The sequence below is a fragment of the Muscardinus avellanarius genome (assembly GCF_963383645.1).
Source record: "Muscardinus avellanarius genome assembly, chromosome: 17".
Classification (NCBI taxonomy): Eukaryota; Metazoa; Chordata; class Mammalia; order Rodentia; family Gliridae; genus Muscardinus; species Muscardinus avellanarius.
In genome coordinates this window covers 61432457-61454771 of record NC_137803.1, presented here as the reverse complement: position 1 = coordinate 61454771, position 22315 = coordinate 61432457, and the positions used below count along the sequence as shown (strand labels likewise).

General features: G+C 44.6%; 1 protein-coding gene across 5 annotated transcripts in view; it reads right to left on the bottom strand.

Annotated features, from left to right (window-relative positions):
* PTPRM (protein tyrosine phosphatase receptor type M) overlaps nt 1–22315 on the bottom strand; it is a gene marked incomplete at both ends in the record, with an annotated part of 778612 nt that overhangs the window by 420644 nt on the left and 335653 nt on the right. For all 5 annotated transcript variants that reach the window (XM_080714509.1, XM_080714510.1, XM_080714511.1 and 2 more), the window contains 2 exons: nt 6575–6868; nt 13490–13664. In XM_080714509.1, the coding sequence (XP_080570635.1) occupies nt 6575–6868; nt 13490–13664 (469 nt within the window). The remainder of the gene's footprint in view (nt 1–6574; nt 6869–13489; nt 13665–22315) is intronic.

Genomic DNA, 22315 nt, shown 5'->3' with positions numbered 1-22315 from the left:
AAGTTTACAAAGGGCTTGGGGTGCAGTTTGGAAGTCAGATGCACCTGGGTTCAATCCCCAGCAAAATACACACACACACACACACACACACACACACACACACACACACACACACAGAATCATGTGAAGGGAGTATGCTTAATACAATAACCAAAGGGACTGTGAACGTTTCCATCACACAGGCTACAATGTGGTGAGCCTATAGGACACCGTACTCTGATCTGAACTGTACGAGGCATCTATAGACTAGTTCACTATGGGAGAGTTGGACAGCAGGAAAAAGTTTTGGAGATTGGCTTAATATACTTAACACTAATGAACAGCACACTTGGAACTAGAATAAGATAATACATTTATGTTATGTGTATTTTACCACAATAAAGTACTTGCTACACCTTTCTCTAGTTTTCTTCATAGCATTTATCATGACCTGACACACTTATCGTATTTATGTGTGCACGCAGGTATTTGTGTATGCAGCTACTTATTTATATATCACCTACAGACCCTTTCCTCCCACTGTTTCTAAATGTGTTAGCTCTGTAGGCCTGCCCATAGCTTCAGGGCTTGGAATAGTTCCTGACACTAAAATAAGTATCTTATGAATAATTTTGCCAAAAGGTACAATCTTTCTTTTTTCCAAGACTTTTAGCTATATTAATACCGAGGAATACTTTTGAGTGTTCTCTGTAATCTTAGCTGTTCTGTCCTTAGTTTATCCTCATCCTTCCATAACGTCTGGGGCCCATTATTAGCAAGTCACTTGACCACATTTAACCAATAACCAGGATACATAAAAAGTAATACCACCAAATAAAACACATAAAAAGTCCACTGTGAAAATTAATCCGACCATATCACCCATTTCTCTGTCTCAAGTAGATACCACTTAATAGCCTAGGATACATAGGCTGCACATAATTATGAGAATATAATAGAAATCACAAACTAAATTGCTTTTTGTTTAACGGGATGCTGAAGGAATCTCAACTCTCTAAAGTTACCCAACTGTAGCTGAGCTGTAAAGCTGGGAAATAACTGGATATGTACATAAATCATGAAGCTAGCTCCTGACTATAATTACGTTTTTAAAAAATAACCCATACAAGAAGAGCATTTTATCATATTAAAAATGCCATTACAGTTAAGATCTGTTACAGTTTGGATATGAAATATCCTCCCAGAAAGCTCATGTACTGGCATTGCAAAAATGTTTAAGAGACTTTAGGTATGTAGGAGAGTGAACAGCAGAACAGGTGGGGAGGGAGAGGAGGGGAAAGACGTCTGGCTCGAGGGGAAAGCAGCTCCTATCACGCCATGTTCATGTACAGAGGCCTCACTGCCCATCTCACCGACGTGTACAGGGAGGGAGGGACAGCGGGGTGGGGCTCGGAAGGAAACACACTAAGTGTGGTTGTGCACGTCTGATGGTGCCTCTTTGAACCTTACTGTGAGGTACAATTACAACATATCACCTAAAAGTGTTAAAATGTTCAGAGGTGAAATAATTGGATCAGGACTCTAATTTCAACAGTGGTGGATTAATAACTTAAATGAACTAACTGGGTAATAATGGCAGGCAGGGAGAAGTGGCTGGATTTGTCCCTGGTCCTTTGCGCGCATGCATGCATGTTTATTTTCTCTCTCCTCCTCTCTCCTCTCTCCTCTCTCTCTCCCTCTCTCTTCTCCCCTTTCCCCTCTCCCCTCTCCTCCTCCTCCTCCTCCTCCTCCTCCTCCTCCTCCTCCTCCTCCTCCTCTTCTTGTTCTTCTTCTTGTTCTTCTTCTTCTTGTTCTTCTTCTTCTTGTTCTTCTTCTTCTTCTTCTTCTTCTTCTTCTTCTTCTTTTCTTCTTCTTCTTCTCCTTCTCCTTCTCTCTCTCTCTCTCTCCTTTCTCTCTCTTTCTCCTCTCTCCTCTCTCTCTCTCTCTCCTCCCCTTTCCCCTCTCCCCTCTTCTTCTTCTTCTTCTTCTTCTTCTTCTTCTTCTTCTTCTTCTTCTTCTTCTTCTTCTTCTTCTTCTTCCTCCTCCTCCTCCTCCTCCTCCTCCTCCTCCTCCTCCCTCTCCTCTCCTCTCCTCTCCTCTCCTCTCCTCTCCTCTCCTCTCCTCTCCTCTCCTCTCCCCTCCCCTCCCCTCCCCTCCCCTCCTCTCCTCTCCTCTCTTCTCTTCTCTTCTCTCTCTCTCTCTCTCTCTCTCTCTCTCTCTCTCTCTCTCTGTTTCCTTTCCTGATTTCCATGGGATGAGCACTGATCCCCGGCATGCCCTGCTGCCTTGAGGTTCCTGCCTTGGAGCCACCCAACCTTGGATTGAACCTCTAAACTATGAGCTAAATAAACCTGTCCTTCTCAACGTTGATCTTGTGGAGTATTTCGGTCACAGCAACACAAAAGTCTAGCTTACAGAGGATTTAACCTGATCTTCACAAATGCCTCTGATACAGTCGGGCAGGGGGCACTGCCCTCCTTACAGATGCAAGAGGGAGAACCCAAAAGGTGTCTGGATCAAGTTCTCGCATGGAGAGCCTGCACGTGCACTGGAAATAATTTTCAGAAGCATGGGCAGCAGGCGCTTTGCGAGGGTGTCACAGTACAATTCTCACAAAATCTAACCAAGTAATGAGATTGCATCCATCCACAGGCCTCATGGGAAAATTGATTCCACAGCACCCAGGGCAGGCAATACACCGGGATCCTGCCATCTTCTTCAAGAAGCTAAATACACTTTTACAGGTGTCAGCAAGGCATGCAGGGCAGGTCTTGTTTATGCAGCACAGAAATGAAAGTGCAGAATATGATAAAAACACCGAGATTTAGGAGATGAAAGAATTGTGTCTGTCGAGAAACGAATGCTCCGCTGTTAGAAACTCTACGAGCTCCCGACACGAAACAGTGACTCTCAGATATTTAGATTTCCCAGGTAAGTAATATTTCTAATCATTCAGGAGTCATGAAATCAGGCTGCTAATGTCAAACGCTCTTGAATGAAAATATTAAAAGATAAATTCATTTTTAAGTGGCAGTTTATGTTGACTGACCACTTGCTACATGTAAGCTCTATGTACTTGATCTCCACTGGCTAATTAAGCCTTCACAGGAAAACTAGTAGAGACCTAGCATGGCTATCAGTCCTATTTTATAGATAAGGCAAAGGAGACAGAGGGAGGGTGGCAGTATTCCTATGGCTACTTTTCTAGCTCCAGGCAGAGCCAGCTCAAACCCAGGCAGGTGGTCTCGGAGCCCAAGTCCTCAAGCGCTGACCCTGCTCTAGGACCCAGCACTATCTGCTTCATCGGGGAAGTGGTATTTTAGCACAAAACAGGCAGCACATCTCAGAGTGGGATCACACCTTCAAAAGTAATTTCTGCAGCCCTAAGCAAACTCGTTCCCCACCAGCACCCGCTGATCACATATCTGGAAAGAACATCCATCTGGCTGCAGAGCAGAGCTTGATAAGCACCATTAGGGAGCGTCTAGGCAAGGAGAAAAGCCCCATGACACCGAGGGTGGGATAGGCAGTGAGTGAATCCACAAGAAAGAGAACAGCAAATGAACCCCAGGAGCTTCCTGCTGAGCGGCCTTCAAGGTCAGCCAGCCGACCCTCAGCCAGTGGAGAAATCACCTCCTACAATTTCAGGCTGGGAGTAAATAAGTCAGCTCCAAGACACACACTGCTCCCTCACGATGGGGCTCTGCCAGCGGGCACAGGCTCCCTGCCCTTCTGCACCCCACTCCTCAGTTCTTTCAGTCCTCACTGCTCCGCAAAGTTCCACAAGCTTCCCATCCCGGTTGCTCTGCCTCGAGCCCGAGCTCTGCTGTGCTATGTCTCACCAACTATAGACAGAGCTGAAATATCAACAGCCGAAATGGACAGGAATATGAGAAGAGTCAAAATTATGGGGAAGAAAAAGAACAGGACTGGAAACATCAAGTAGCGGGGCTGCTTGTGGCCAGAATTAGACGGGTTCCATTCCTCCTCTAATCCGGAGAACTTTGGAGACTTCATATTATCCTTCTCCAAACAGGATTCCTAACAATGGCACTAACATTTCTTCTTCCGGAGCACGCTTAGAGGTGGTGGGGAACTTAAGAGGGTTTTCATTTCACCATCTACAGTGCGAGGATCACCGCATCGGCCCTGAAGACTTCACAAGGCAACTGCCAAATAAATAATGGATTCCAAAGCAGCCTTAACACTGGGAAATTATATAGGCGATGTTACACAAAGCTGCTGTTTGCATGACTACAGATGATATGGTAACATAAGAAAATGTTTCTTGAAAACGGAGGGATTTACTCAACTAAGTGAGAGCAGATGGACCAGGTTTAGAAGAGAGAGGACAAGAGAGGATTAGAAGGCTCCTTTGCCGGGCGTGGTGGCGCACGCTTGTAATCCCCGCCCTTGAGAGGCAGAGACAGGAGGATCCTGCAGGTTCGAAGCCAGCCGCGCGCGCTGGCTTAGGAGACCCTGTTTCCAAATAAAAATGTAAAAATAGGTCTGGGAGTGTAGCCCGAAGGTAGAAGGGCTTCCAGGAACCCCAGTACCACCAAAATAAATAAATAAATAAATAAATAAATAAATAAATAAATAAATAAATAAATAAATAATAAAAAAGAAGGCTCCTTTGTTCTTGGAGGGCCTGGGCAGGGCCGTGGAGAGAGTGGTCCAGAGAGCAGCTTTGACTCCAGCATGGAGGTGCTGTGAGGATACAGGCAGAGCCAGAGACAGATGAAGATGCCCAGAAGGACCAGACGCAGAGGTGCTGAAGTGAGTGGGCTGTCACTGCAGGGGCATGGGCCCCAGGAGGGAAGATTCCTTTTCCCTTTCCTAACAGAACTCTTTCCTCAAAAAATGGAATTTTCAGCCAGGCCCAGTGCCACAGCCCTGTAATCCCAGTACTTGGGAGGCTGAGACAGGAGGGTCCTAGATTCAAGAACAGACATAGCAACTGAGCAAGACCCCGTTTCAAAATAAAAAATCCAAAAGGCTGTGAGTATAGCACAGAGGTTGAACATCCCCACAACACCACAATAACTGCAACAAGCAACATGAGCACTGAATTTATAAAAAAGTGTAGTCCAGATTATGAAGAAAAATAAGAACAGCTATAACTGTCAAACGCTAATCATTTATCCTACTCCCAGAGTCAGAAAGTACTGATCATAGTCACCCCTGGCTTTCATGAGGGTGGGTGTTGGTTCCAGGACCACCTGTAAATGACAGACCCCTTCAGCTCTAGGGTCCCTTACATGAAATAATGTAGTATTTGCAAATAACCCACTCACATTCTTCTATATACCCTACGCCATATTTAAATTACTTAAAATATCCGAAACAAAGTAAATGTATGTAAATAGTTGTTATACTGTATTATTTACAAAATAATGACAAGAAAAATCTGTGTATGTTGAGTTTAGGTATAGAATTTTTCCTGCATACTTTGATTCAAGTCTGATTGGATCACTGGGTGCAGAACCCACAGGTACAAGGTGCTGATTACACTTTAAAAACTTAGGAAACGCCGGGCGTGGTGGCGCACGCTTGTAATCCTCACGCTTGGGAGGCAGAGACAGGAGGATCGCGCAGGTTCGAAGCCAGCCGCGCTGGCATAAGAGACCCTGTTTCAAAAATATAAAATAGGTCTGGGAGTGTAGCCCGGAGGTAGAAGGGCTTCCAGGAACCCCAGTACCACTAAAAAATAAAAAATAAAAAAATAAAAACTTAGGAAAGGAATGAAACACCGATGCCTGTCTTCCTAATTAAAGATATATGAAGAACTAGCTCTGTAACACTTTCCTGAATCATCTGCTCTCGCACACTATTAAGAACAAGGACTTCTGGGTCCACGATAAAAGAGCAATAACTTCAGAATCCAATACATTATTTCTCTTTCAACCAGAGTTGTCCTGCAATAATGACCCTGCTATCTCTGCCAGGAGCTTCCTCTAGGGCCCGAGTTTTATAAGACATTGGACTTCATTCTCAATCGATCTTACTTTTATCTATGTTTAGAATGGATTAAGCACAATTAGCTCCTTGTATTCTAAGAACCCAAAGACTGCACAAAGCCCACAAATAATTCTTGCTCCTGTAACAAATGGGCTCCCAGTTGGTGGTCAGTACCCCTCTATCAGATGGCCATCAATATAAACACAGCCTTTCAGCTCTAAGAGGAAATCTATTATTCCAAAGCCCCTACAGGTTACGAAGCACATTAACCATGTACATAAAACACAGGAACCACAAGAAGAAAGCCCGACACATTAGCAGACATCACTGAAGCAGATGGGTTCTGTGATCCTTGGGGACATCCCCTTGTAAACTAGGTGGTGCCCAGAGCGCAGTATAAATTAAGAACAGGAGGAGGAGGAGGCAGGGTAAGCTGTGAGTTACCAAGCCTGTGGTCTCTGGTCCCTGAGTCCATGCTGTTAGCCAAGTGTTCTCGGGGCTGAGAGAACTCTTGATTAACACACGGGATGCTGATGGAGCCCGGGAAATGCGGGAGCCACCTAATGAACCCTGGCGCTGCCAGTCAACGCCCATGCAGACCATGACCATTGGTTGCAGGTTTTCTTATACTCACCGGCACACTTGGTTCTTGTCCTGAGAGCTGGCCCAGGGGACCCGGTGCCACCCTCCCCTGGTCTGGTGAGGAGCACGCTGATCTCATACTCGGTGTCTGGGTCGAGGTGCCCAATTTTATAACTTGTAGAATCCACTGGCTGCCGGTCATTCCAGCTCCCACTGGCCGTGCAGTACTCAACCTCTCGGGCCACGATGGGCCCGTCCCCGTTGATGGAGTTGGCATTGAGCTGTATCCACAGGTAGGTCGCTCCCACGGAGGCCAGCTGAGGCGGGGCGATGGGAACAGGTGGCTCTGAAAGGCAAGCCAGAGAGCCCCCGTTCAGACTGTCTCCTTTCGTCTCAAAATACCTAAGCATGCATTAGTGATTAAGACATACAGAACATTAAAATTCTAGGGAGAAACAGATGAGAACAGTTTTATTTCAGTTAATAAGAATAAAAGCATGTTGAGAGGTTCACAGATGCAAACAAACCATCTCTTCAAAAACTGTGTGTCCGGCATGGTGGCGCAAGCTTGTAATTCCGCGCTTGGGAGGCGGAGACAGAAGGATCACACGGGTTCGAAGCCAGCCGCACTGGCTTAAGAGACCCTGTTTCCAAATTTTAAAAAGTATAAAAATAGGTCTGAGAGTATAGGCTGGAGGTAGAAGGGTTTCCAGGAACCCCAGTACCACCAAAAACACACACCCAAACAAACAAACAAACAAAAACCTAAGTGCATGCCTGTAATCCTTGGGAGACTGAGATGGGAGACTCAGAAGTTCAAGGCTAGCCATTGCAACTTAGTGAGACCCTGTCTCAAAATTAAAATATAAATAAATAGAAAGGGCTGGGGGTATACCTCCGTGGTAGAGTACTTCTGAGTACACACACACACACACACACACACACACACACACACACACACTAACATGTGGTAGGGGTAATGTTGACACCTGCTCCTCCTCCTAAGGCAGCTGAGGCAGGAGGGTCACTCGAACCCAAGACCAGGCTGGGCAAACTAACTTGTTCAAGTACTTCTACCCGCGATGGGTCATCTGTCACAACTGATTTTACTCTTAACAGCTACACATACATCAATGGGTTTTTTCCTTCCCCATAAAAGTAACTGGTAAATATTCTCTCACGATCCTTAATGAGAATCTTTTCAAAATTATTCAAGGACCTGGAGTCCTCTACACCATTAAATTGAGTTTCTTTATATTTATATTTCAAAGAGATTATCATCTTAAAAACATAGCTGATATTATAGTTTGTCTCAGCATAAATGCATTTTCTAGGATAACTCATTTACCCCAAACAAAGTACCATGATGGGCTCATTTAGCTAGTAGAGGACTGAGCATTCTAGGTAATAAACGCTACCACTGCTCCTGCTCAGGGAACTTCCAGTCTTATTAAAGCAGTGAACAGAAAAAAAAGGCTCTGAATCAAAGAACAAGCTATGCCCAGCTTGATAACAGTCTAAGAAATCAATAGCAAACGCTCTTTACAACCCAAGTACGCCTCATTGTTTACAACCTGGGACTGTCTCTTTCCATGTAGCCCTCTCCGAAGGGAGACAAACAATCTTATCATAAATAGTTTCCCACTATATTAGTTAGATGCTACTTGAATGGCCCCCCAGGCAGAAAATGAAATATTTTATAAGCCACAGCCACTGTGAGTGGTACCACCCGTGAGAAACGAGATTACTGTACGAAATGACGCATGTGTGCTTCAAGGACTGGTCACCTGAGAAAACATAACATCTAGTGGTTTTTTTCAAGAGTATTCCCACAGGTGGTTGGTGCTTTTTTTGGTGTTTTTTATCTTAGCTCCTGATCTTGCTCATACAAACACATATAATGCAAAGCCCGTCCTGTTCTATTACAGGCGCATGCTGGCTTGATGGCTGCAACTGCTCTTCCCTCCTGCACAGCAGACATGGCTAATCGATCACCGTCTTGCTTCCCGCTGAACAGATCTCAGGGAAGTAAGGACCCTTTGAAGGCTGCGCTTGAGATGAGAAAGGTTGAGTCCCAGAATCACAAAGAAACCAGTAACATCAGTTCTCATTGTTGGGTTGAGGTCTCCTGTTCTTTGTTACGTGTGAGGTGTGATGTATCATATAAATATAAAATAGTGAATTAGGATGAGTCAAAATAAGGAAGACCTCACATTTTGAGTGGATTCTATTTAAGGGACTGCAAATGTGATGTCAAGGTACCACAATATTGTTCCTATTGTTAATACCTTGAAAGTTTGCGCTTTAGGCAGTTCTGAACTAATTCACAATAATTTACCATCAATTAATACCAATAAGCAATCCCTTGAACTTTAGTTTTAACTTTTCCCATTTATAAACGTTAGTGCTCAAAATATGACACGTATTATGGTATAGATGTGAATGTCTCCCAGATGTTCGTGTGTGAGAACATGTAACCAATGCAGCCTGGCTAAGAGGTAAAAGGTCGGGCATGCTTAGAGGAGGTAGGACATTGGGGGGCATGATGCCTCCCTCTCCCTGTCTGTCTCTGTGTGTGCGTGTGTGTGTATCTGTCTGTCTGTCTCTGTCTCTCTCCTTCCTGGCTTCACACATGAGCACCAGCTTTCCCCTGCCACACCCTACCACCATAATGATTCTTCTGTCTTTGAGCCTGCTGACCATGAACTGAACCTCAAAATTAAAAGGCAAGTAATTCTTGTTCTCATCAGGTGTGTTGGTCACAGTGAAAAACAGCTGACGAACATGGAAGGTGCTTCCTAGGAAGCGGAGTCATTACTTTGACAATACTGGGCCACGTGTGGAGTGGAAGGAGCCTTTGAACCTGGTTTGTGAGAGGGGTTTGGAAAGGTTTGGAGATGCCACCTCAAGAAATGTTAGAATGCTGTGAGCAGAGCTTAATCCCAGTTTCTGTGGGAGCGAGGGGACCAGAAGACTAATAGGAATAGAGAGAGTAAAGATCGTGTTCATAAAGTTTCAGATGGGAACGAGGACTCCATTGGGAAGGGAAGCAGAGGCCGTTTGTGTTTTATTCTCACAAATAACTTGTCTACATTTCCCCCATGCCCTGAGTCTCTTTGTAGGGCTGAATTTAAAGGTGATACACAAATTAATCTGGCAGAGGAAACTTCATAGAAATCAGGAAGTGGCATGGGAATTGGTGGCAGCTTTTATCCAGATTTACTGTGATAAGAGGGAAGACAAAGTAAGCAGACAGGAAAGATTTTTTAAAAAATTGTAGTTTGTTCAGAAAAGTGCTTAAAAACTTGAGGCCAAGGAAGGTTGATGAAGAGATTATAGGCACTAAAGATAATTTTAGTACTTAGCATATTGACAGTAGAAAGATGTCTTCAGGACATGGCAGCAATTGGTCAGAACCGTCCACTGCAGCTGCAAAAGCTTAACAGTGGGAATGTATTTGGAAGAGGTTGCTTTGAAAAGAGACCTTACGGCCACTCTGCTCACAAAGGTCTAAGAATTATGTTCCCAGGATTCATTTCAACATGCTCAGGCACTCAAAGGCTGCCACGTCCCAGGCCCAAGGACACCCAGATACTCCTGGAGTTGACCCCAGATCTAAGGGCTGCCCATTTGGTGCTGATTCTGCAAGATTTTGGAGTGAAGAGGTCATGGAAGATTTCACCCAGGTTTCAAAACAAGGCCTTGGAGGCCAAGCAGTATGTAGCAGGATCAGAATCCCTACAGGCAGACTCTGAGAGAGCCGTGAGCGAAGCCCTAATGAGGAAGCAAAGCTGCGGTGGAGAGCCCCAAAACAAGAGAAGCCAGGAACGTGGCAGATCTTCCGCAGAAGGCGGCCGGCAACAAGCAGAGGGGGTGACTCGTGCAGAATCTCTGAGAGCTGAGCTAAAGCTGCAGTGGAGACTGCAAAAGTCAAGAGGTGCCAGCAAAGTCGAAGATCTGCCCATGAAAGCTGTGGGCTGAAAAACGAGACGGGGAAGATAGGTAGCCATGGGCGGCAGCCAGCAAGTCCCCAGAAGTAAGGCTGCCCAAGCCCTTTGGAGATCGCGTTTCAACACCATGTGGCCCAGATGTGGACATGGAACTGCAGGACTCAGTATCTACAGAGCTACTTTTTGGCCTTGTTTTGGTTCTATCCCTTATTTCCCAGCCCCTATTCCTCTCTTTTAGAATGGGAACATTTACTCTGTGGCACTGAATTTGGGAAGCATGTCACTAGCTTTTTTTTTTTTTTTCTTTTTAATTTTAGCCAAGAGTTTTCCTTGATTCTCAGAGGGGGCTTTGGACTTAGATCTTGGGTAAATGCTGGAAATGTTAGGGCTATGTGAACTCTTGGGGATACACTGAATGCATTTACATCTTGAATAGGACATAAGCTTTTGAGGAGCAGGTGTGGAATGGTATGGTTTACATCTGGTATGACTTCAACAAGTTCATGTGTTAAAAGCATGTCCCCAGGGTGGCAAGGCAGGGTGGGGCAGGCTGAAGACCACTGGGTCACCGGGGACACGGCCTTGAGGTTTCTATCTGTCCCTGGGCACCTCCTCCCCATCCATCTACTTCCTGACTGTCAGAGGCTGAGCAGTTTTCCTCTACCACATCCTTTTATTATTGTTTTTTTTCCTCGTGGTACTGGGGTTGGAACCCAGGGGCATTCTACCTTCAAGCTATACCCCCAACCCTATTTTTTATTATTTATTTTGAAACAGGATTTCATTGAGTTTCAAAGGGTCTCATTAAGTAGTTGAGGCTGGCCATGAACCTGCAATCCTCCTGTCTCAGCCTCCCAAGTACTGGGATTACAAGCATGTGCCACCACGCCCAACCCAACAAATTAACATTTCTGTAGAGGTAAATTTTAAAGAGGTTGCTGTTGGTGATGCCTGGTGCCTCCGCCACAGCTCTGGCCACAGGAAAGAAGAAGAACAACTTCGAAGCACAAAGAACTAGACTAAGACTGGCTGTTGTCATCATCGCCACCGCTACCATCATCCTCGCCCTCTTCTCAGTCCTGGGGACTGAGTTTGCTACTGCACTTGTCAGGAAACTGAGGCTTATTCTCTACACTGGTTTCTCACTTCCCAGACAAACTGCAACAGGACAGAGGGTACAGAGCAATGAACCATTTTAGTGTTGTTACAAATAGTAAACCCAAACTCAAAATGTTAGCTAAGCGTGCTAGTTTCAGTTTTACCACAAATCAAAACAGATGGGAATCTGATGTGGCAAAACACAGACACAGGACTTCAGTTACGATTTTGGTGCAAGTCCTCAGTAGACTACCCGTCCTTGCTAGGGAGAGAAATTCTTGAGTAATGTTCATCCCTAAGCCCAGCACCATTTCCGAAGCCATGTGTGATATACACAGACAATAGTGATCTCACAACAGAAGCCTCTGCTCAACCACATGTATGTCTGTAATAGAAACCACGTTCCAGGACATTCCCATCCAATGAGTGTGTGGCAGAAGAGTGAGTGCTAGATAGCTGGGAAGGCACTTATAATTTTCACAGTGTGGAAAGAAAGTTCTGATGTGTGTTCCCAATTTAACACCATGGATCTACGAAGCCAACAGGAAGAACATCCTTGTTCTCCTCCTCCCCATCCTGGCCCTCACGTGTACCTGCTGTCTACTACATACGCTATTCCAAGTGTACACATAGGCTTTAGGGAGTCCCGTCCCGTCCTACTGGATAGGTAACATTATCGTAACTCTTTTACATACAAGGAAACAGGTTCACAGAGAATGCAATACTCAGCCCATATCCACGCACTGGTTCTGGGATTTTAAACTGTGCAAAGAGGAATTTGCTGATTAAAGAAATAGCCTGTACTAAGAATTTTTGTTTCATATTTAGGAAATGCAAAAGAATAGAAGGCAGAGTCCTGGGGGTGTAGTTCAGTGGTAGAACACATGCTTAGTATTCATGAGGCCCTGGGTTCTATCCCCAGCACAAATAAAGTAAAATAAGTAAGAGATCATTTTGTTCTCCCAGGAAAAACAGCAATGGCTTGCTGCAGTTGTCTAAAAATGTCTCATGGTATATCTAAATGTCCAAATTATTCTGTCTGGGACCAAAAATTGCCTTCGCAGATTAATATTATAAACTCCTCAATGAACAAAGATGGGCAAAGGAAACTCATTTCTCTTTTCTCCTTCCCCTTATTTTCCCACCTTCTTGAATATAATGACTCAATTTTGAGTCACACAAAATATAGTAATAGAGCCTAAAAAGAACATGAATGTTGCAACAGTATTATCAATGTACTTGTGTAATATGACAGAGCATTTTATACTAATATTCCTTCATTTTATTAACCACCCTGCTATCATAAACACCCTGGCTAGTAAGTATTTGCATTTTGTGTAATTTTTCCATCAGTTAAAAAATGTTCACTCCTTAAAAAAATACTTATAGGCTGCAATCTGTATATGCAGGGTTGGCAGAAGACCTTACCAAGAGTGGATTCATTGCTTTGTATGCAATGAAACTGACATAAATACGTACATTTTTCAAAAATATTGCTCACGGCCAGGCGTGGTGGTGCACACTTGTACTCCTAGCGGTTGGGAGGCTGAGACAGGAGGATCGCACAGGTTTGAAGTCAGCCTCAGCAACTTAGTGAGGCTCTTAGCAACTTAGTGAGACCCTGTTTCCAAATAAAGTATAAAATAGGTCTGGGAGTATAGCCCGGAGGTAGAAAGAAAAGCCCCTGGGTGCCACCCCCAGTAATATCAATATATATATATATATATATATATATATATATATATATATATATATATATATCACGTATGAAATTTGTGCTTAATTGCAATCCATCAACAGCCTATTACCAAACTACCATTCAGAAACAAACAAGTTTCAGCATTAAGCAAAAAGGAAGTGACAGCCACCTAACATCTGTAGGTAATAGATTACTCCAGGTATGAAAACGCATTAAATACCTTTAACTACCAGTTCCGCGTAGTTTGATATCCCAACGCCCCCTTCGGTGCGAATCATGCAGCGGTACTTCCCAGCATCCCGTTTGGTCGTGTTCACAACGCTAAATGAAGCTATGAATCTTCTGGAACTGGCCACCTTGATTTCCTTCAGAGGAGCATCACGCACATCAATGCCCTGTATCATTGGGAGAAAGGACAGGAGAAGGAGCATCAGATGCCAAGTCCAACATGAGATGCCTGATGGCACACTGTCATGTTGCTTTTGAGCAGATTTTGGTCCAGCTCTCGATTGCTCCTCTGTGGTTCTTCCAGGGAAGGAGCAGCCAGGAAACTGTGGTCCTGGCCTGAAGGATCAAAGGTTGCTTCTTGTTTTTAACCTCTGCAAGATGTTAATTATTTTAAAGTAGTTCAATAGGGAGGCAGAGAGGGGAGAAGAGGGGGAGAGAGGAGAGGAGAGAAAGAGGAAGAAGGAGGAGAAAGAGGAAGAAGGAGGAGGAGGAGGAGGAGGAGGAGGAGGAAGGAAGGAAGGAGGGAAGGAGGACGGAGTAGAAAAAAATTTCACTTTCCTCCCTATCAATGTTTGAACTCTTGGTGACCTTTTACCTGATATTTTTATGTTTGGATAGGAAACAAAATTAGATAACCATCTACACTTTTACAAACCTCATTTAATATATATGAACAAAGGAGTGTTTTTGAAAATGACACTGAAATGTACATTAGATATACTCCCTATGGTTTCCCTGCATTAGGGTCCATCTGAAAAGAGGGGAGAAGACAATACACCAATGAACAAGCCTGGAGGAATAACCCAAGATTTATGATGTTCTGCCCAGATACAGAAAAACCAAACAGAAGTAAATGCTTAGTAAATGTTCCTGACACCGTAATGTAACAAGAGTGCGCCTAAGTTCCATGCCCCAGGACCATATAAAGCAGCTTCCACTGTTGGATAGTTGTGTCTTCTAGTATCCCTGTACATGAAGTCAGCTTTTTAGTTATATACACATTGGGGTTCACCCTGTGCTTCCAAGATTTTAAACCCTAAAAGGAGGTTAGAGATTTTTTTGTGTGTGGGTCTGGGAATGGACCCTAGGGGCATACTACCCCCAAGCTACACCCCCAGCCCTGAGTTTTATTCTTTATTTTGAAACAGGGTCTCACTGAGTTGCAGAGTCCCACTAAGTAGCTGAGGCTGTCTGCAAACCGCAATCCTCCTGTCTCAGCCTCCAGAATGCTAGGATTACAAGTGTGTGCCACCATGCCTGGTTGAGGCTAGAGATTTTAGTTCTATACATTTTAAAATAATTATTGGTAAAGAAACTATTTTTAACACGTTACTTTATTAGTAGAAAAGAATAAACAAAGATCTCAAGGCTGATTGATGCAAGACACTGAATGCTCCGTCCATCCTGGGTCGCCAAGCCCTGTTCTATTGCTCCACCAGGGTGCAGGGCTCACAGTGGTAAACCCATGCAGCTGTTAAGCTGATGGGACATCAGTTGAATGGCAAGTAAAGGCTCCAATGAAAACATACCCCCTGGTGATGGTCAGGATGATGCAGCGAAAGACCAGATGGCAGAAGACTGGCAGAAACGACAAGGTGGACCAGCCGTCAACAGCATGGGCGTAGAAGGCCAGTACGAGAAAGTGCTATGTGAACAGAGGTAAGGAGAGCTCGAGGAGTTTAGCCAAGCACAGAAGAGAATGAAGGAAAGGAGGATTCTATTCATGCTATAAAGCACAGGAGGTCCATGCTGGATTCAGTTAAAGCAGCCACTGGACCCAGGAGTGGTGGGCAAGCTCCTGTACATTCAAGGGCTTTCTGACTGCAGTGAATTATTTTTTGTTTATGGCTATAAAACTGCAAGGCTGCAAAGGAATAAAGTTCACCTGTATTCTTCCATGATTTATATTACGCGATATCCTTCATCCGTAATATTTCCATTGGCGATATGTCCTAATGGACACAAGTTGGGGAGTTAGCATGACCAGGGAAGCAAATCAAACTGGATCACTAAACATGATTTGCCTGCATAGGGCCCATCTGAAAGGAGGGGGGGGAGACAACACACCTTCAGGGCTGCTATGTGAAATAAATACATATAGAAGAACACCAGGTAATGACTGATACCGCGGTCCCCACCCAGGCAAAGACTTGGAGCAGAAAGGCAGACAAGCTGTCAGACCCCGCCTTTCTTACTGATAAGCCTGAGACTGCAACAGCTGGCTGAAGTGTGCGGGAACCATGGGCTGCCTAAGACTGAAGCACAGAATTAAACAGACTCACCCACCCAGCCACAGGCCGCACTGGAAAGTCACAAGGCCTCCCATATGTTAGGAAGCGCTCACAGGATGAGGAACAGGGCTCCACCGCAGGCGGCTCCCCACACAGGGGCTGGGCTATGCATTTAGGTGCTCTCTGCCAGGCAGCTCCTGCTTGGACAGAGAGAAGACAGGCAGGAGTGCTGCACTAGTAGAGTTCCTGCCACATGGAAGGAAACATCAGGAACATGAAAGAAGGGTTCCACTATCATTATCTTTAGTCTTATCTGCCAAAACAGCCTTATTTATAGCTTAAAAAGCCACACATGAGAATGTGCAGTTGGATATAGGTCTTATGTATGTGTATGTCTAACTAAATGCACTAACTTGATCTGATTACCAACATCAACAAGTTAAAAACACGTTATTAGTACAGAGAAAATATTTTCTCTATTCTCCTTAAACTCCAATGCTAATCCCCCAAAATATATAATCATATTAATCACTAAGAGTCTTCTTAGACTTATTGCTTTATAAAATTAAATTTTTCTTTTGAAAAAAAATATCTGCTGATTCTTAAAGAAAGAAAATAACCCCGAAGAAAAGTAGATTTCATATTTACTTGGTGAGGATCCTGTAAAAATATACTCTTACAGTAATCTTAAAATATATTCATAAAAATCATATCTGTAAAGAATCTATTCTCAAAAGAATTTTTTCCAGTGCTGGGAACTTTTTTTCTAGTACAGGGCCTTGGCATGCAAGCCAAGTACTCTGCCACTGAGCGACATCCCTGGCTCTATTGGGAAAACTCTGACGTATGTACTTTGATTCCTTTCAACTATGCAGGTCATACTGAGGGTGCTAAAAGGTAAAAAGATCTCCCTCCAGGACTTATAGATATGTTGGTGGAACCTCCCTTCTGAGCTACTCGGCCTTCATACCACAGACTTCCTGTGTAAGATAAACAGCTGCCTCAGACTAGCAACTCTCTACAACTCCCACATCAGTGAACTCTGAGAAGGGAGACCTTAAAAAAAACAAAAACCATGCACTTGACCACACAAATAGTTACATACAGCGTCTGCATGATAAATAATACAAACGGAGGAAAAAGTGTGCTAACGACCAAGACTGTAGCGCAGAATCCACCCAGAAATGTCAAATTATATGTGTTGCTCAAATCTGCAGGTCATCTTATAGTACAACATTTGCACATGCATGGATCCAACCATCCACGCGAGCAAAATGAAATGAACAGCGTTTCTGAGGCATACACGCCATCACATAAGCGAACAAGGGATCCATCCTTTAGCTAACTGAATCTATACTCTAGGAAAGGACCAGCAAGGCAGTAATCATGACGCAGAGCAATGACCACCTTCGGACTCCTGAAGGAAGAGAGGCTACCCAGGGATGCGCCTCTGGGCTTCCCAGACGCAGAGCCTGAACCCAGGCCGGAGGATGCACTGCAGGGTCCTAGGCAGGGAAGGAGGAGGCTTGGGGCCAGCAGGGAGAGGAGCACTGTAGCAGCAGGAGCCCAGGTAGTGCATGGAGCAGGAAGGGAAGCTGATTCCCTGAGGCTAAAACAGAAGGTGAAAGGGCTGGAAAGAGGAGCAGAGTAGAGAAGCAGAGATGCACCGTGGAATAAGACTGGTGGGGGATTACCATTTCCAAAGACTCCAGGAAGAGAAGGATTTTTTTTTTAACAGTTAACAAACTATTTTATTTTATTTTTTTTAAAATCAGATTTTTTTAATTGATTTATTTTTTAAATTGGTGCATTGTAGTCATATATCAATCACATTGGAGTACAAGACTTGAAGAGAAGGGTTTTAAGCGAGGGCGGTGTGGGACGATCACACACCTGGAGTACAGGAATGGATGGAAGGGAAGAACGTGGGAGTTACTGATGTCAAAGGAAATTGGTTATTGTTCTTTTTCGAAATCATGATAAATTACAAAAGAAAATATGACAGAGAGGAAAGGAAGGATTCTAAAGATGCTTAGGAAACAAAATCAACAGAAAGCACATCATAACAGCTCTCTCGTCAAAGCACAGTAACAGCTCTCTCCTCTGGCCAACCACAAGGTCCTCCAGGTCAGGGGTCAGGTCTTACCATTTGGGGTACAGAGATGCACAATAAATAGAGCTAAAATATGTAGCTGACTCAGAATTATATCCTCAGTAGAAAAAGTCCCATAGGTAGAAAAGAATAGGGAGTTCCTGTGTAGTTAGCAGATTAATACCCCAAGCCCTAGATCTAGAAAACTATTGTCCATTAGAGAAAGACCACTGGGAAAAATAAAAGGATCTTTCATTTTATTTTGCATAGATGAAACTTTTCCATTTTTATTGTATGTTACTTGAAAATTAATTTAACTAGTAAATAGTCCTATAACGTTATACATATTAATGGGGTACCGTGTGACATTTCTATACATGTGTACACTGTGTGACATTTAAGTAAGATTAAACACATATATTTCCTTCAATGTGTATCATTTCTTTAGGGTGAAAACATTCAAAATCCCCCCTTTTTTGGCTGTGTAAGGATCAAACCCAGGGCCTCACTAGCTGCCCGCCTAGCCCTCTTCTAATGTAACTGCTCTAAGATAGCAGTGCATTAGTTATCTATAGTCCTTCTGACAGAGGATATTTTAGAGATTCCGTGTGCCCTCAGTCAGCAACTTTGCCCAAACTCATCATGTCTATGGTAGGCATAAAAAAGGCCACCAAAGATGTCTATATTCTAGTTCCCAGGAGCTGAGAGTGTGTTACCTCACATGGCATGATTAAAATAAGGCTGATGGGTTATCAGTGAAGGCACAATCACTACAAGGAGCTCACAAGAGGAAAGCTAGAGAGCCCATGTGCAAGGAGGGGCTGATGGCAGGAGCAGAGATGGGAGTGATGACGCCAAGGATGACATAAGGGCCGGGAGCAAGGGATGAAGGAGGCCTCTAGAAGATGGAACCGGCAAGGGACAGCATCTCCCCCAGAGCTTCCAGAGGGAACTGACCCTGCTATCGCTTTATTTCAAGTCATCTGAATCCCGTAAGTGTAAGATAATAAAGTACTAAATTTGTGGTAATTTGTCATAGCAGCAATAAGATGCTAATGATACAACCATCCGGCTTAGAACAAGGCTTCCATCTATTTCTTGGGCCACTAGGAGATGATGGAGACACAGTGATTAAAGTCCCTGGAAAGGCATCAAGTGGGATCTCCTATGCTCCAGGATGCAGTGCCTGTGATGTGCTACCAAGAATGTCAGGCGAACTAGAAACTTGAGAATGAGCAGAGTCCCTGCTATTGTGAGCCTCAAAGCTGAAGTCAGGACCAAGGCTAGTTCCATGATCCCTGGCTTCCCCATATCTTTATGACTACATTTGATAAAGTCACGGATGTACTTGGCAAATGTACACATCACACCTAAGCACACGAATAAAAAAGGACAGAGAAAGATAACTGCAAAGCCAAACAACAAATATAAACCGACCAGATAAACATCACCCAAAACAAATGTGGTCCTCATACTTATAAAAATCAGACTTACGTGGTGGTGCATGCTTATAATCCCAGCATTTGGGAGGCTGAGACAGGAGGATCGGGGTTTGTGGACAGCCTCAGCTACTTAGTGAGGTCCTCCACAACTTAGTGAAACCGTGTTTCAAAATAAAGAATAAAGCCTGGCGTGGTGGCAGACGCTTGTAATCGTCGTGCTTGGGAGGTGGAGACAGGAGGATCGCGCAGGTTTGAAGCCAGCCTCACTAGCTTCAGAGACCCTGTTTCCAAATAAAAATATAAAATAGGCCTGGGGGTGTAGCCTGGAGGTAGAAGGGTTTCTAGGAACCCAAGTACCACAAGAAAGAAAGAAAGAAAGAAAGAAAGAAAGAAAGAAAGAAAGAAAGAAAGAAAGAAAGAAAGAAAGAGGGAGGGAGGGAGGGAGGGAGGGAGGGAGGGAGGGAGGGAGGGAAGGAAGGAAGGAAGGAAGGAAGGAAGGAAGGAAGGAAGGGAGAATAATAGAGCTGGGGTGTCTCTCAGAGGTAGAATGCCCCTGGGTTCAATACCCAGTAACACAAAAAATTAAAATTAAAATTAAAAAATTAAACATAACAAGGAGCTACCTAGAGACCTGACCTAGTAGCAAATGCATAAGTAAAATGTAGAGAAAGATGGCAAAGTGGATTTGTGTGTGTGTGTGGTACTGGGGATGGAACCCACAGGCATTCTACCTCTGATCCCTGTAAACAAACAAACACACAAACGAATGAATCAATGGCTGGGGTATAGTTTGGAAGTAGAACACTCCTGGGGTTCAATCCTGGTACCAAGAAAAGAATGTGGGTGAAGAAGGCAGCTTGGTCAGTGCTAAAATAATAGCCATGTAAAACAGGACCTGGCCATGGCTGTGGGCTTTAGGATGGGCCATGAGCACTTGGCTGAAGGCCTTGAGGCAGAATGGGGTTCAGAAATCAGAGGCTTTTGATTTTAAGAGGGCGTACATTTTGTTCATTGTCTGTCACTCCCAGCAGAGCCTGGGAGAACGCCCTATAACCAGACGCACCAATAGTTCTATATCAAAACCTATGAATATCAATTCTAAGGGAGGGGGAGAAAAGACCTTAAACAGCTCCATGTCCAGTCAGATCTGAATAGATTTCAAATCACAGGCAGGTTTTGCTCCAAAATTAGGTACAAAAAACAGTCATTTGTAGATTTTGGGGACTCCGAATACCCTCCCTGAATGTCCGCACCCCGAAACCTCACCTGCTGGAGCTCACTGCCACGGCTCTGGTCCACAAGGCACAGCCACAGTGCGGTCCAGGCTGCTCCTGCCCCGCCCGCCCCGGCAGACTCCATCTTTGAGCTGTGCCCGTCTTCCTGGAACATTCTCCTCAGCCACTCCCAGGGCTTCCCCTCATCTTGCCCTGGTTACCGTTCAACTCTGTTCTCCAGACTGCCCCACCAGAGCAGGGGTGCCCTGCGTGGCGCTGCCCAGCTTCCTTCAGAGGGCACTCGACACCCGCTCACATGCTGCACAGCTTACTGACTCACCATGGTCCTCCATCGCCCCTTCCAGGGTGCACATCCCACAAGGCAGGATGCGTTTGGCCGGGGTTACTGCTCTGTCTCCAGCACGGGAACCATGATGGCACATCAGCAGTACTTGGTGTTGATTTGAGAAGATATTTAGAAAAGAGCAGGTGACCAAATGGGGTTATTTTAGGAAGGCTTTCAATCCCCAGAGTCCAATCATCAGCCCAGAATTTAACTGAAAAGTATGAGGAATGGTGGTCATACCCAATTCCCCTGAGCTGAGGAGCTAGAGAAAGATACATGAGCCGTTCTCCCCAGGCCGGCAATCACCAGAGAAGGGCAGGAGGTTCAGAACCCCAGAACTACTGAGCAGCTAGGAGCCTACTGGGAACCTTTTTTTTGTTACTCTAGCAGAAGCACCTCCAGCCATGTCCCTCCGCTGAGTCTCGCTGTACTGGGGCATAGGCTTTCGGGGGAACATTCCCAAACAGAGTAAATACACACTGAGGAAAGGGGCGAGTTTGTCAGTGAGATTTTTTTCCCCCCACAATTTTTCCAGGGTTAGAAAGAGGCAGTTCTACCCTGTCAATATCGGGACAGGGCAATGAATAGACTCCGAGAGCAGCTTCCAGATCAGTCTTCAAGATATAAAGGGTTCACCAGGCGAGGCAGCAATTGTGGAGAACAAAACCCCTCCAGCACCACGCTAAACATGGCGACCGCCTGTGCCTGTCCGGGGCTGCTAATGAAACTGCTGCCACGTCCTTTGTGAATTTAATGAAAGAGCCGTAATGACAGTGGCTGAAAGGAACTGATCTTACTGGGTGTTAAATACAGCTCTTGAGGAAGGCAAGGGTATCTTTAAAAGTGCATGGATCTCAATGTGAACAAGCTGGGAGAAAGTACTGATAGTTATTTAAATTAGACTTACAACCTTCTTTATGCAGTGGGCTAACTTGAGGACTTCTAAATGAGCAGTAATTTACCAGCAAAAAGATACATATTACGGCTTTCAGGAATAGTTTTGCAATAATCAGAGTAATGATTGAAAGAAATTGAGGTCTGGGAAGTTAGCAGTACATGGAGTAAATTAATCCATCCCAGGCGCTCCTTAGCTGCTCTGAGTGCAGGAGCTGAGAGGAGAGAGGGGCCGGGCCCCTTCCTAAGCCACACGGGTGGGGACGAGGCTGCGCCCGCTGCCTTCAGCAGTCTCAAGTGTGCCACTTTCCAATATGCCCATCTGTAGGACGCTGACTCAGATTCGCAATGCCAAGATCACTACAGCCGTCAGCAAGGTCGGGACTAACTTTGCTTGGAACACCTCATGCAATCCAAGTCGAATATTAATGAATAGCTGCACATGTTTCTATGACCCATATTTTAATGTTAATGATAAAGATATGAATTAGTATGCTGACTTTTGATTTCTAACCCCTAACCCGGGTAAGTGCAAGTACTTATATCAAGGTAGAACACAGGACCCAGAAGTTCTTATTTATATCACCATATACTCTATG